This window comes from Kryptolebias marmoratus, linkage group LG10, assembly GCF_001649575.2.
Source record: "Kryptolebias marmoratus isolate JLee-2015 linkage group LG10, ASM164957v2, whole genome shotgun sequence".
NCBI classification, from domain to species: Eukaryota; Metazoa; Chordata; class Actinopteri; order Cyprinodontiformes; family Rivulidae; genus Kryptolebias; species Kryptolebias marmoratus.
The window spans coordinates 8,809,352-8,825,233 of NC_051439.1; the positions used below are offsets into that span (position 1 = coordinate 8,809,352).

A 15,882-nucleotide genomic window follows, 5' to 3' on the forward strand; every position below is an offset into this window, starting at 1 on the left:
TTCTTTAGTTTTTTCTTTGATAGGTGTCTTTTTTTTAATAGCTTCTTTAGGAGGTTTCTTTTCCTCTATCTTTTCTTTAGGTTTCTTTTCTTCTATCTTTTCTTTGATAGGTTTCTTTTCCTCTTTCTTTTCTTTAGCCGGTTTTGTTTCTTCAATAGCTTCTTTAGGAGGTTTCTTTTCTTCTATCATTTCTTTAGCAGGTTTCTTTTCCTCCATCTTTTCTTTAGGAGGTTTCTTTTCCCCTATCTTTTCTTTGAGAGGTTTCTTTTCTTCTATCTTTTCTTTAGCAGGTTTCTTTTCTTTAGTTTTTTCTTTGAGAGGTTTCTTTTCTTTAATAGCTTCTTTAGGAGGTTTCTTTTCCTCTATCTTTTCTTTAGGTTTCTTTTCTTCTATCTTTTCTTTGATAGGTTTCTTTTCCTCTTTCTTTTCTTTAGGTTTCTTTTCTTCTATCTTTTCTTTAGCCAGTTTTGTTTCTTTAATAGCTTCTTTAGGAGGTTTCTTTTCTTCTATCATTTCTTCAGCAGGTTTCTTTTCTTTAGTTTTTTCTTTGATAGGTGTCTTTTTTTTAATAGCTTCTTTAGGAGGTTTCTTTTCCTCTATCTTTTCTTTAGGTTTCTTTTCTTCTATCTTTTCTTTGATAGGTTTCTTTTCCTCTTTCTTTTCTTTAGCCGGTTTTGTTTCTTCAATAGCTTCTTTAGGAGGTTTCTTTTCTTCTATCATTTCTTTAGCAGGTTTCTTTTCCTCCATCTTTTCTTTAGGAGGTTTCTTTTCCCCTATCTTTTCTTTGAGAGGTTTCTTTTCTTCTATCTTTTCTTTAGCAGGTTTCTTTTCTTTAGTTTTTTCTTTGAGAGGTTTCTTTTCTTTAATAGCTTCTTTAGGAGGTTTCTTTTCCTCTATCTTTTCTTTAGGTTTCTTTTCTTCTATCTTTTCTTTGATAGGTTTCTTTTCCTCTTTCTTTTCTTTAGGTTTCTTTTCTTCTATCTTTTCTTTAGCCAGTTTTGTTTCTTTAATAGCTTCTTTAGGAGGTTTCTTTTCTTCTATCATTTCTTCAGCAGGTTTCTTTTCTTTAGTTTTTTCTTTGATAGGTGTCTTTTTTTTAATAGCTTCTTTAGGAGGTTTCTTTTCCTCTATCTTTTCTTTAGGTTTCTTTTCTTCTATCTTTTCTTTGATAGGTTTCTTTTCCTCTTTCTTTTCTTTAGCCGGTTTTGTTTCTTCAATAGCTTCTTTAGGAGGTTTCTTTTCTTCTATCATTTCTTTAGCAGGTTTCTTTTCCTCCATCTTTTCTTTAGGTTTCTTTTCTTCTATCTTTTCTTTAGCCAGTTTTGTTTGTTTAATAGCTTCTTTAGGAGGTTTCTTTTCTTCTGTCTTTTCTTCAGGAGGTTTCTTTTCTTCTATCTTTTCTATGAGAGGTTTCTTTTCCTCTATCTTTTCTTTAGCCGGTTTTGTTTCTTTAAGAGCTTCTTTAGGTTTCTTTACCTCTATCTTCTCTTTAGGAGGTTTCTTTTCCTCTATTTCTTTGTGAGGTTTCTTTTCTTCTATCATTTCTTTAGGAGGTTTCTTTTCTTCTGTTGTTTCTTTAACAGATTTCTTCTCTTTCATTTCTATTTTGGAAGCTTTCTTTTCTTTTTGAGATTCTTCAACAGTTTTCTTTTTAACAACTTTTTCTTTGAGAGGTTTCGTCTCTTTAGAAAGTTTCTGCTCTTTTTTCTCCTCCTTTGGGGGTTTCTTTTCTTCAGTCTTTTGTGGAGGTTTCTTTTTCACTTTCTTTTCTTTAGGAGGTGTCTTGTCTTTTAATTCATCTTTTGAAGGTTTCTTTTCTTCTGTTTCTTGTTTTAGAAGTTGAGGTTGTTTCCCTTCCTGAGCTGGTTTCTTTTCTTCTTTTCTGTCTTTCTGAAGTTTTTCCTTCTTTACTTTTATTGAAGGTTTCTCTTCAACCTTTTTTTTGGGATGTTTTGATTCTTTCTCTTCCTTAGGAAGCTTCTGTTTTTCTTCTTTGGGCTGCTTCCTTTCCTTTTCTATTTTCTCTGATCTCTTTTCTTTTTTCTCTTCCTGTTGTTTCTTTATGTCCTTGTCTTTCTTTTCTTCTTTATGCACTTTTTTCACATCCTTTTCTTTAGGAGGTAATTTCTTATCTTTCTGTTCTTCTTTGATTGCTTTCTTGTCATCCCTTTTGATTTTTGTCTTTGTTTCTTTTATTTTTGAGGGCTCCTTTACTTGTTCCTTTTCTTTGTGTGTTTTCTTTTCTTCTTTTGTTCTTTCTTTAAGATGCTTTACCTCTTTTTTCATTTTCTTCAAAGGTTTTTTCATCTCTTTCTCAACAAGAGTTGGTTTCTTTTCTTTGTCCTTTTCTTTGAGTGTTTTCTTTACGGATATTTCTTCTGAAAGGAACCAATAGAGGAACCAAACAAATTGGTTAAATATTGAAAGGAGCAATAAACCTAATTGTGAATGAGTCTACATCTTCATTATATAGTGTGTGATAACTGTATTGAGTGATTAAAATAAATGATGTTTAAAAATGCATTTACTTTTTTTATATCCACAATTTTACACTGATATTTAGGTTTTTTATTATTAATAATATATTTCAATATCTCACTTTCTTGCCCACTTTCACTTCTGAGGGTTTATTGCTAACTATTCAAAGCAGATGTTTAACAGTTTAAACCACTGATTATATTCTCTGGTAAGACTGAACACATTTAGTAACATTTTTACCTTCAGGGTGGGCCTTTTTCCTTTCAGGGGGTTTAGTAACAGGTTTGTCCTTCTTTGGTTTGACTTCTTTTAGTTTTACAACTACAGTTTTTTCAATTTTGGCTTCCTCCTCTTCTTTCTCTTCCTTTTCACGCTCTGCAACTTTGATATCTGCAGACATCAATGCATCTTCAGAGGCAAAACAATCACACTACTGTGTTTATATCAGATTAGTACAAGTTTACTGCTTGTGACACCTTTGAGTTTTTGAGAACTAAAAATTATCATAAAAACAACAGCGTACCATAGATGAGTAATGTGGAGTCAACAGCAGTCAAAGCAAAAGCTTGCAAAGCACTATGGGCATTATAGCTTTGAATTCACCAATACACACTATTTTATTATGTTTTGTTAAATACATAAAGACCTGTTTAATGGGCAGAGTTATAACAAAAAGTACAATAAAATCACTAATATGTTGGTTTAACACAAAGGGTAAAAACATAAAACATCAACCCAGTCAGTCAAGATCCAAAGACTCCAGTCACATCATGATGAAGACGATCCAATATGGCAATAAAATCTGAACAATATGTAAAGTTACAAGCATGTCCCAGAAATGAATGAATACAGTCGACATTCAGATTGACTCTGTTGATGTATGTAAGGTAATAATGGGTAGAGTTTAGTACCTGTCTCATATTTGTTGATGTGTTCTTTATGTGCTGTTCTGGAGCTGACTTTTCCCAGCCTCCTGAAGGCAGCGGGAGCCTTCGTCATCTGTTCAGGTTCAGTCTTTCTGCTCTCGCTGTTGTTGTTATTCTCATCACGATCCTCCTTTACATCAGGAAACTCCTCCTCACTGGGGTCAGATGGTGAAGTTGTCTCTGCTTCCTCACCGGATTCAGGTACAACAGGGGTTTTCGACACCAGGGTGTTCAGATCTAATTGCTGGACTGATGGCTCCTCTTCTACATCTTCATCATCAACCTGATCTTCAGCTTCCTCTGTTGGTTTTTCAGATGGACTGTCAGTGCTGTAAGTTATATCAATATCTTCTTCATCCTTTTTAGTAAGGAAAAGATCGCTGTCTTGAGTTTCCCCCTTTGTTTTTTCCTCCTTTTCAGCTTCAGTTTTGGTTTCCTCTCTGGCCTCCTTCACATCTTCCACAACTTCTGTCTCCTTCAGATGATCTTGTGCGGTCACTTCAATTTTTAGCTCCTGAAACTCCTCGGTTTCTTCTTTATCATCTGCCAAAATGTCTTCCATTTCAGATTTAACCTCTCCTCCCTCTCCTTTATCTTCCACAATGTGTTCAGTGTTGGGTTTTTCTTCGTCCTCCTCCATCTCCTCTTTGGACAAATGGTCTTCAGTCTCAGGTTCCTCTTCAGCTCCTTTATGTCCTACTATATCTTCAATTTGAGGTTTCTCCTCCTCGTCATCTCCTTGAGTTTCCACCTTATCTCCAGTTTTATCTTTGTCTTCTTCCTGCTCCTCCTCTTTTGCCAAATGGTCTTCAATTTCAGGTTCCTCTTCAGATCCTTTATCTTTGACCATAACCTCAGGTCTTGTTTTTTCCATTTCCTCCTCGTCCTCCTTAATCTGCTCCTCATTGTCATCTTCCTCCTCTTTGGACAAATGGTCTTCAGTTTCACTTTCCTCCTCTTCTCGATGTTGTATTGTGGCATCAGTTGTAGTTTTTTCCTCCTCCTCCTCCTCCTCCTTCTCGTTGGCCAAATGGTCCTCAGTTGTAGGTTCCGTCTCCTCTTCTACTACTATATCTTCAGGTTTGGGTTTTTCCTCCTCCTTGTACTCGTCTTTGGTTAAAATATCTTCAGTTTCAGTTCTGTCATCTTCTTGATGTTCAGTTTTGGGCTTTTCCTCCTCCTCCTCCTCCTCCTTCTCTTCTCCATCCTCGACCTCTGCCTCTGTTATCTGGATCTCTCCATCCTTTTCATTGACTAAGATCTTCTCAGTCTCAGCACGTTTTTCTTCTTGTTCTTGCCCTGTTTTTGATTTGTCCTTCTTTTCACCATCCTCTTCCTCTCCCTTCTGCTCTTCTTCTTGCTCCAGTTCCAATCTTCTAATCTCCTCTTCTTCCTCTTCATCAGAAAGCTCTTCTTTTTCCTCTTCCTCTTTGCTTTCATCATCTAACATTTCCTCCTCAGGTTGCATTTCTTCAACATGTGTCACTGTTGTTATAGCATTAAATTTAGTTTTTTTTATTTACTTTTTAATCTGATGTATGTGACTGAAAAAAATGAAACAAACATCTGAATACCCTCATCATCTTCAGCCTCGGTCTCTTCTGCTTCAGGGGCAGCTTCAGCCTCCATCTCGTCAGTCTTTGAGTCTGGAGTTAACTCTGCAGCAGCGATAGCTTCATCTTCAGCAGTCTGCATCATCTCTGTAACTGTATCATCATCAGTCTGAGCCAAAAGTTACAACTTGCTTGTTAAAATCTTTTGGACTACAGAGAGAATTGAATTGGGGCAAATAACAACAATGAAAACATAAAAACAACAGTGCACACATGCTGTAGTTAGTCGCTTTTCTTTTGCCTCATAATATATCTAATGTGGTGAAATTTGACTTATAATTTATTTTACTTACTGAGAAACAAAACACGGAAATTACAGCTAATTGATTGATTGATCCGGTTCAATACCCCCCAAACATGTTTTGTATATTTCTCTCTTTTTTTTGTTTTAATTTTTTTTTTTTTACTAAATTTTATTGAGGTAAGAATCAGCTATAAAATGAAGTGCATATTTGAACAAAACATGAACAAATTACATACTTAACCTGATATCTCTTTATGAAGGTTAGCCAACATGAAAAGATTTATACAGAAATAACATTTGTCACTTGCTGGTAAGTAGTAGCTGTAATTTGTAATTACTTTTTGTAATTTATTTAAAGTATTACAATTGCTACTTGTTTCTATGTTGAGAAATTGGTTGATTATTGTGGTGATATATGTAATTTATCAAGGTCACTAAGGTGTTAGTAGCATTTTTTCAGGGGCTGAAGCTCTTAAAGGTTTGACCCTAAAAACGCCCCTGAGCATTTCCTAAACTTCATGAAATGAACTACTTTAATTAAACTAAACTGTTCTGGTCTTTATAAGTGATTTATTACTCTTTATGTATTTATTAGAATTAGGCATCACAGATCATCTTTGTCAATGGAATCTTTTTTTTTGTTAACTCAAGGGAGTTCCATCAAAAAATGTCAGATTAAATTTATTTTTTAGTTTTCATTTGCAGTTATCCAGACCTGGACACATCAAACTTTTTATTACATTTTGTGACATTTTTTTTCACCCCATGAACCTTTCCTCAACATGTTCATGTTCTCCCTGTGCATGTCTGGGTTTTCTCTGGTTAGTCCAGTTCCCTCTCATTGGAGGACACGCATGTCAGGTAAATTTGTAAAGTGAATGGTGTCCCTGTGATGGACTGGTGACCTGTCCAGGGTGTCCCCTGCCTCTCACGCAGTGACTGTTGGAGATATGCACCAGCTCCTCGTGACCCACACCAAAGAAATTGAATGGATGGGTATTCTGATTAAAGGAAATGTCTGGGAATTACCACCGTCTAATATAAGGAACAGCTTTTATAGAGGCTTAAATCTAATAAGAAAGGCAATTACATGAATCAGAAGTTGCCTTTACAACATGTTATACAAGTGGGCAGATGTCACTCTGAATAGCAAATTGATGTTGAACCAGTTTTGCCACATTTGGATTAATCTAAAACAGTATTGTCCAACCCTAGTCCTGGATGGTAACTCCTACATGTTTTAAGTGTTTCTCTGTTCTGAAACACCTGGTTTGAATGAATGAGTGATTATCAGGCTTCTGCAGAACTCAAAGGTCTGCTGAAGAGCAGGGAAACAACTAAAACATGCAGGATAGTGGCCCTCCAGGACACCACTGATCTAAGCAGACAGCAGAGAAAACTACACTTCAGACTTCATCTGTCTGCTTCAGTCTTTTATTATGTTATTATTTAATACAACACAATACAGTGTGTTACAATATAATATGATATATTTTGTTATCCACTTTAAGACACTTTCTGCTTTAAGGCTGTGGGAAATAGGGGTGCGGAGGGTGCTGCAGGACTCCCTGATGGGTGCAAGAGGACGTGCATCTCCAGTTACAAAGTAAAAAAAAAAATAATAATAATAATAAACGAATGAAAACAGATGTTTGAGTTTTGTAAATTAAGTGTATAAACCAGCCCCCACTACAAAACTGTTGCAGCCACTTAAAACCCACAAAAGAGTGAACAGATTAGCCTTAGGTCATGATTCTAATTTTATAGATACCGTTTGTTCAAAATATACAGCTTAGCTGTACAGAAGAATAGCCCACATCTGTCCTTGAATGGATTGTGTGTTTAGATTTAGGCCTCAAAAAACTGTCATTGATAAGCACCACTTCCAACTTAATTGTGAAAATTGTGGCATTAAAATTGGGAGAGCTCACTTTGAACCCATATTTATGCTGCTTATTACCGCGTCTGTAAAGGGTTAGTATTAAATATTGTGTAAATGTACGAATATTTTCAGTCCAAACTGTACATACTAACATACATTTAAAATGTATAAAAAGAACTGAGATAATACATTTTATTTAAAGAGTTGTGATACAAATGACAGAAGTACAAAGAAAAATGCAAAAAAAAACTCAGAAGGACATTCATTCATTCATGAGTTTTCATGTGCAATGTTACACAGAAAAACAACTTTTTTCAATAAAAACAAAACAAAACAAGTAGACTCAACTCAAACTGTGACAACGATATTAATGCACAGTTCAAAACAAGTCATAGCAAGAGGAATATAGTCACCCAGTTCATAACAATGTGGTTGCTTAACACATTTATTACCGCAAAGATCCACCAAGGTTATGATGCAAGTTGGTCCAAGCCACAAAATGTTAATTAAAAACAGTGTTTAATAAAGTAAGGGCGACACAAGCTTTCATAAGACAGAAGGTTTGTCATAATAACGTAAATTGCAAGACATTCCATAAAAAACACATTATAAAACTGCACAGTTTGGCAAGAAATATGGAGATTGTTGCAGACGTGCAGGAGAAACACAAGACAAACATTCAGCCAATCTATGCACTCAAGCTGGCAACGCATATAAAAAAATAATCCTTTTAAAGTGTACATGCCCAAAAAAGAGAAACAAGTGTTTGTATTTTCACAATGAAATTTAAAAATCTGTTATGTTCTTACCTTTCTCACTGACCAGCCTGATATCAGATTGAGAAACTACAGTTTCATCTAAACAAAGACAGACAGAGATGTGTTTCAAAGAACCGGCAGCAATGAAAGAGGCGACAACAAGCTGCTAATGGCGTGTTTCAAGTTGCATAAAAAGTCATTAAGAAGTGAAACCTGTTTCAGTGTCTACATTTACAACCGGAGTGGCAACAGGTTCTCCTAAAACAAGAGAAATTCAGCATCAGATGTCAGTGTTAAATAACATTTTTTTCCCCCATTATTTGTTTAATTTGTATTTGTAGAAACAATCTTACCTTGGTCACCAACGAGCATGCTGGACATGTAACCCAAGAACAAATCCTTCTTGTCAGAGAACTCCAACACTGCATCCTCGACCATTTTCATTGGATCAATGGACACTTCGGGCATGATACCTGGAAAACCAAAGCAGGAGAGTCAGAAAACTGAATATCTTTATTGAGAATAAATAGTCATAGTTAATATATTTTGTTGCAGGACTTGGAACAGACCTTGTTCACCAATCAGTGTTGAGGAGAGGAAGCCCACAAGCATGTTAATCTGTTCTTTGGTGGTTTCTACTGTCGTCTTCAGGACTGAGGTGGGGCTGAATCCCACAGCCTGCTGGATGTCTGATCAATAGGAAATGGGGGGGAAAAGGCAAAGGATTTTGTGAAAACTGGAACTACAGTAAAGTATGTATTGTAAGAACAAAATACGAGATGAAATCAAACAAAAGAGCTGCAATACCGTTTAATATATCCAGGGTCACATCCAAAACTGCACAGAGCACGTCCTGGACGTATCCTGCTACTCCACTCACAAAGTCGTTAAAAACTCTGAAAGCTGTCCTGCCCACAACCACAGGGTCAATGAAGCTGATGTCGACTGTTCCTGAGGAGAGCGGCACACAGTCAAGGACGAAGCTTCGGCTCAGTTATTTCATTAAACTAATTATGACACGCAATAAAACTCAAGACCAAAAGGAAACTCGACAACTTTCATTTTTATAACAACAACAGCCCAACCACCCCCAAGGTCACAACTACCTGATTTTTATTGAATTAGTCGAATTTACATAAAGCTTGCATCAATCATTGAGCTTCCATTTCACAAGTTAAGATTTTATTTTACTGTAATAAAACTGTTATACACTATTATTTTTAATTTCTGAGTGGGGCTGAGCTTATATAATATAGTCTCATTTTAAAATCATAGATTTGGATTCCTAATACTAATTTAAAGAAATATGGAGTTTTAATTAATAATAAAACTACAAATTTTGTTTTTATTTACATATTTTTACAGCGCTCCTGCTACTTTTAAACAGGGTCGTTATTAATTATTAGAAAAGCTCTGAATCCAATAATTAGCTGCTGAATCCAGAGTAAAATCCAGGTGACAAAGCTTTTTTTCTGTGACTTTAATGTTTTTGAGTTCATTTTTATTGCCTTTAAATTATTTATTTTTGATATCGCCTATTCTTTTTAAAACATTTTGGTCAATAAAAGTTTTTTAAACGTGCACCTTGTCATTTGACTTGATTTGAATTTAAAAAAAGGATTGAAAATACCTTTAAACAGATCCAGCACGCTGTCTAAGATGGCACAGAGCGTGTCCTGGATGTAACCTGTTATCCCAGAAACCGTCTCGTTTATGTCACCGAAGAAATTCCTGCCGATCACCACAGGATCGATGAAGCTGAAGTCAGTCGTCCCTGAGAGACACGAAGAAGGCACAAATAAAAACGGCTAAATATGAGGACATTCTCAGACATTGGGAAGTTGTAGGGTAAATTAAAAAAAAAAGCAATTTAACTACCTTTCACTACATCCAGTATGGAGTCCAGAATAAAGCAGAGCCCACCCTGAATGTAGCCCACCACCTCAGATGTGAACTCATTAGTGACACTGAAGGCACCTCGGCCTATTACAACAGGGTCAATGTAGCTCAGATCCGTTTTTCCTGAGAAAACAAACAACAACAAAAGAGGCAAAAGCATTTGTGAAGGTTAGATTTCAGCTAACTGACATCAAAATGCCCAAACCATACAAATCAGACGTAAATACATATGAAGACGCACCTTTTCTAATATCCCGAGTCGTCTCTGTTACAGTATCCACAACAGCACACAGTGAGTCCCTGAGGTAACTGAACACTCCACACACGAAGTCATTGGTTGAATGGAAAGCGCTTCTACCAATGACTACAGGGTCGACGTAGCTGAGGTAAAAGTTTCCTGTGGTGCAGAAACGTGTTTTCCTTACATCAGAATGAAAGTCTTCCCCTGTTGGTGAAGCGCTCGGTGTGTTTTAGGTGAGTTTTCATACCTTCTTCATCTGAATAATAGCGAACAAATCCGTCCTTTGCTTCTATGATTTCCTCGGCTGCATAAGCAGCAGCAGACCTGGGGTCACTTAAATCTGGTGCACATTCTGGAAACAAGAAGTCAGAGTTTCAGCGCTTGGATTGATGTACGCTGAAAGGAAATTGTCAAAAGAATTAGCTGTTTTTGTCAAAAAATTGCTGTTTTATTGTTGTTCTCTGTTACATTGTTTTTGTACAGCACTTTGGTCAGTTATGTTGTTTTTAGGTGCTTTAGAAATAAAGTGGTATGGTGTGGTAATTTAAATTTACCTTGGAACTTATTGAGAAGGCTCGACACTTCATCAACAGCATTGTTTACAGATTGGACGGGGTCCGTTAGGATTTGCTGAATGTCTGCGAAACGATGGAAAAGCTCCTGAGTGACATGGCTAAAGTTATCAGACTTTCAGGCATCTCTAAGCTTACCAGGGACTGCTTTGTATTCCACAAAGTCAAACATCACCACGCCCACAACCACCCAGGACAGGAGAGCAGCCAGGGCGATCAGCAGCTCCACAGACATCTTCAGCTTCCTGAGGAGCTCCAGAGCTTTGGATCTGAGAGAGCCGCTCTGGGCTGCTCCACCGGGCCCTCCGGCTGCACCGACAGAGGGGGCTTTGGCTGCTGTGTGCGCAAAAATACATTCAAGGCTATTAAAAAAAACATTTTGTCCAACAGGGGGCACTGTCATTTCCATGTTCAACTCCAACAAGTTTCAGGGGTGTGAGTCACTGACACATTAGGGTACATAAATAAAGTCTGTGAAGACAGAACATAAAGTTCAGCAGCCACTGACAGAGACAATAACCAACAACGTGATTATAAATAAGCTTAAAACCATAATGAACAAGTAATTTAAAATAATGACTCCATCTATAGGCCAAACAACAGCCATAACAACAAATTTCCAACAATCAGAGCGTAAACGTTGCTGCATCTTATTTAACTCTCATACAGAGAGTTTTTTTTTATCTACATCTGGAAACATCTGCCTGGAGGGAAAAAAAATCTGTGCAAAGGATGGGAATCAGTCCTGAACGGAGCTATCTGCTGTACCTGTCTGATATACAGGGATGGTAGACACACCTGTGGCTAAACTATGGCAAGCTGTTTGTGCATTTATTCTATTTTCTTGATATCAAGGAATATTTATATTTTGTTTTTATATTTTTTTACCTTTGTGTAAATCTGCATTATCTGATTTGCCTGTCACTTTACTGCTGCTACAGCTGAATTCTGGCCCACTAAACTGCTCTAGTTGCTCATTTGGTCGCACTAGTTCAACAAATACTCTTACTAGTAACACCAGTGAAGCACCAGTTAACTAGCTGACACATTTTTGTCTTTACTAGCTTACTAGGTCACCTAAAAATATCAATTAGTCAAGTAGTTTACTAGCCTAAAATCTTTTCCAGTTAACTAGTGACACCCAAAACCTTTATTAATTAACTAATGAGGTAAAACCTGGCATTACTAGTTAAGTAGTGGACAGAAAACATGTCAACAAGTCGACTGGTGTGTCTAACATGTTTACTAGTTAACTAGTAAGTCCAAAATTTGGTACACTGGTTGAGGGGTTGACATTTTTAGGCACACTAGTTAACTAGTAAGGACAAAAGCGTGTCAACCAGTCAATTAGTCACATTTCTCGGTGGCACTAGTCGACTAGCAGGCCTAATTTGTGTTGACTAGTTAACAAGCAGTGTTTTTTATGCCTACTAGTTAACCTGTATGACACAGTCATTGTCTAGTTTGGTCCAGTGATTTACTAGAGCGTTAAAAAGTGAGCTAGTTACGACTTTTGTACTGCTAGTTCGGCAAAATGGCTGATTAGTATGACTTTTGCTCCACGAGTTAGAGTGTTTGTAGAACTAGTGCACCAAAATGTTGAATCAGTGCAACACAGCAACCAAAGGTGCAACTACAGCATGTAGTAGCTAATTAGTGAGCATACACATTGCTTGATAGCAAGAATGTTGAATAAATACATAAACTGCTTGCCATACAAATCAGCCAACTGGACCATTTATTAGTTGTTGTTTTTTAGAGATTTAAGACCAAGCCAAGTAACCAAAGAAAATGACAGAACTGATCCAGTAAAAGCACAATAAAAGACCTATATTCTGGGAAAACACCAACAACTTTCTGAGTTACTCTGACTTCCTGTACTTGTTTCCATAACTCTGGAAAGCAGTGTGTTGAGTCACCATCTATCAGTCGCTCTGCAAAAGATTTTTGTTCAGGCTGGTATTATTAGACAAACAAAACAGGAAATAGGTTTCTTTTCTTGCCATCATTGAGCTCTCTGTACTGGATTTTGATTTTATTTTTAGCAGTTAATTAAGCTTCTTAGTATCTGCTTCATTTGCAATGTGTGGTGAGGTTGAACAAGTTTAACAGACTTCTCAGCTGTTATAAGAGGCTCTGCTGCACAGAAACATGGAGATAATAATGTTTCTTTCAAAGGAGCCAAATCCACTTTAAAGTAGTCAAAGAAACAAATAAGGAACCCATAAAATTCTTGAGTAAAATTACTTTTCAGAAGCTTTTTGTGAAAACAGCATTAGATGTTGCTCAGTTATCTCTGTCTATATGTAAGATTTTACAGGTTTATGTTTTTCCCCAATACTTACAAAACAAACTCATGATAGTTTCCATTTAATCAAAGGATAAATACCATTTATAGTGGAGACACTTAGCTGCTTTGATCCAAGTTGCATTTATAACTACTTTTAGTAACATCTGAAAAGCCAAAAATGAGTGGTTTCTCCAGCTTTTGCAGTAAAACGATCATTTCCACTTGTTCAATACTGAAAAAAGTGCTTGTAATTACATTTAATGACATCCTCATCATCATCAATTAATAGCATGTGACTGTATCGCTCATGTTGCCCACTTTATCCGGTGTCAAGGCCTTAGAAACTTAACAGATGACAGCTCTCCTTATATATATATATACACACAGCTGTTTGTGAGAATACCAGAATCAGCTGAATAATATTGCTCAACTGCACCAGCTCTAAAAAAAAAACGAAAAAAAAAAACCCTGCTCATTAATACATTTCTTAATGACACTAGCTGAAGCCCTGAGGCACAAACAGGCAGAATAATTAGAGGTAAAATATATCTTGTCTGAACAAAATACCCAGGAGAAAATAGGCCCTTTATTTAGATAAACAAGGGTTGGAGAGCAGTAACATGAATTATGTGAAATATGTTCATATAAACAAAATGTTATTTGCAGCTTCAGTTAGAGCCGACTTTATAGCTCAGCAGACGCTTTATTCTGGATTAATGTTTTAAATATGCTTTATAAGGAGTTTATTTGAGGCAAACAAGCAGCAGCAGCAGTCATGTCTGTCACAGGAGACCAGTGCCAAACTCCTGCAATATGATATCTTATATTTATAGCAACCAGCTTTCAACACTTACTCCATGGAGGACGTTGCTCATCAAAACATCCTTTTTTTAAAATGTATTTTACTCGACGTTAATATTGAGGATTTCTGAATGAACACAGTTAACGTGAGCAGTGGTTTGCAGCAGTCCTACCTTCAGCCATGGTGATGTGGAGCCTGTTTCAGGTAGGGTCCTCTGAGCTACAAGCACAGCCTCCTCATGTAGAACTGATCGGGAATAGCTTCGGTCAACATCAGATCAATTATTAAAAAAAAAAAAATCTCAATAGGTCAATTAATCCATTTCCACTTGTTGATCAGTCTTCTTTCCTTATTGGTGGCATCCAATGCAATGAAAAAAGAGTGGGAAAACAAGAATAAAAAGGGAAAACAAAGAAATAAATTGAGCGCTCACCGGTGAAATTTGGAGCTGCCAGGTGGGCAGCGTTTAGGTGGGGGGTCTGGGGAGCAGCGAGGCAGGGGAGGAAAAAGCCGAGCTAAGCACAGGGGCTGGGCAGGGCCGAGGGGAACGGGCTGAGGGTCCCACCCAGAGGTGTTGGTGCCTCACATGGGGATAGGTCAGCAGGCAGGGCAGAGAGCCTCAGGATAACTTTACACCCCCNACACCCAGAAAGTTCAGGTTATTCTTAGCTGGGGTGCGCAGCAGCTGCTCGGACAAACCTTTTTTGGCGGTCGAAAGGGGGGCAGTGAGATCAGATCGGGCTTGGCTCAGTAGGGCACCCCTACTGGTTTCCTCTAAAACCGGCATGAATTCTGTTCCCACAAGCAGGAATGGACAACCACTCAAAGAGACATTTTTTGCAATATTCTGTCATTTAAGGATACGTCTCATGCTTCCATGTGGGAAAATGTAGCTTGAATTTGATACGCTGTAATCTTCTGGTGGATAAAGTGGCTTCAAAACGTTTTTATTTATTAACCAAAAAGTGTCTGTGCTTTAAATATTGACAGGCAAGAAAGAAGGCCTCAGTCCAGAAAAAGGAGTGTTTAAATGTGTCTGTAGTTCAGGCACATGAATGTGATTCTAAATTAAAGCAGCGCCATCTAGTGACTCATTCAGGAATCATCAGCTTTGATCAGATTCTCTTCATCTCAAAACGTTTAAAACAAAATACGCCATGCTTGCCATATTTATGTACTCTGTCAGCTAATCGAAGTGAGGAAAACTGAAACACATATCATTATTGCCCGCTGCTACAAAAAGCAGGTAATCATGTGTCTGTGTGTCTGTTAGCAGCATATCCCATAAACCACTGCACAGATTTTAATGAAACTCTCAGAAAGTTTTCAATGGATGTCCATCTATAACTGATTAACTTTTGGATACAGCTGGATTCAAGATGGCCACCACAGCTAATCAGCCATAGCCAACACAAAAAGGGAAGGGCTATAAATCAGCCAATTTGACAGACTTTAAGCTAAAATTGGGTGTGGTAGTAGCCGAGAGTTATCTCAAACACATACTTTGAACAAGAACAGATCATACAAAATCTTTGTTTAAAACTTTGCAATTATATGTTAGAACAAACTAACTGTCTGTTAGCAAAATATCTTATGAACCACTGGAGGGATTTTAATGATTTTTTTAGAAAGTAATCACTGGATGGATATTTACAATCGAATAACTTTGTGAGCCAATGCAATACAAGATGGCCACCAAGGCCAACTGACCTTAGAAAACACAAAAATGGCTATAATTCAGTCAGTTTTACAGAAATGGTGCTGAAACTTGATGTGGTAGTCGCTAAGAGTCACTGCATGAGATCCTTGCTAAAATTTCAGCATTAAATAAAGTCAACCCTGTTTGTCTGTAAGCAAAATATCTCATGAACTGATGGACAGATTTGAATGAAACTAGACATCTACAGCTCATTAGTGTTTGGAATCAAGTAAATTTGAGATGGTCAGCTAGTCGAGCTTAGGAAACACATAAATGGTTACAAATCAGTCGATTTTACAGATATTGAGCTAAACTTTGATATGGTAGCAGCTGAGAGTCACAACACAAACTCTAAGAACGTAACATTATTTTCAAGGTTGATCAAAATGGCTACGACTCTCAACATGAGATGATCTTAGTCTAAAACTCTGGCATGAAAGGCGGTGGGTGATATGCATTCTTTCAAGGAATGCTAGGC

The 15,882-nt window shown here is 37.1% G+C and overlaps 1 protein-coding gene across 1 annotated transcript; it reads right to left on the reverse strand.

The window, feature by feature from the left end:
* Window positions 1-1,251: 1,251 nt before the first annotated feature.
* si:ch211-266g18.10 (titin) lies at window positions 1,252-14,303 on the reverse strand (the record flags this gene model as incomplete). Its single annotated transcript, XM_025006353.2, has 16 exons — window positions 13,878-14,303; window positions 10,752-10,949; window positions 10,596-10,679; window positions 10,289-10,393; window positions 10,042-10,197; window positions 9,780-9,923; window positions 9,532-9,675; window positions 8,709-8,852; window positions 8,471-8,590; window positions 8,255-8,374; window positions 8,115-8,159; window positions 7,953-8,000; window positions 4,979-5,110; window positions 3,390-4,889; window positions 2,719-2,868; window positions 1,252-2,378 (listed from the first exon to the last, which is right to left on the reverse strand). Coding segments are annotated over exons 1-16 (4,227 nt in total), but the record flags the coding sequence as incomplete, so codon positions are not given.
* Between the last annotated feature and the right edge of the window lie 1,579 nt (window positions 14,304-15,882).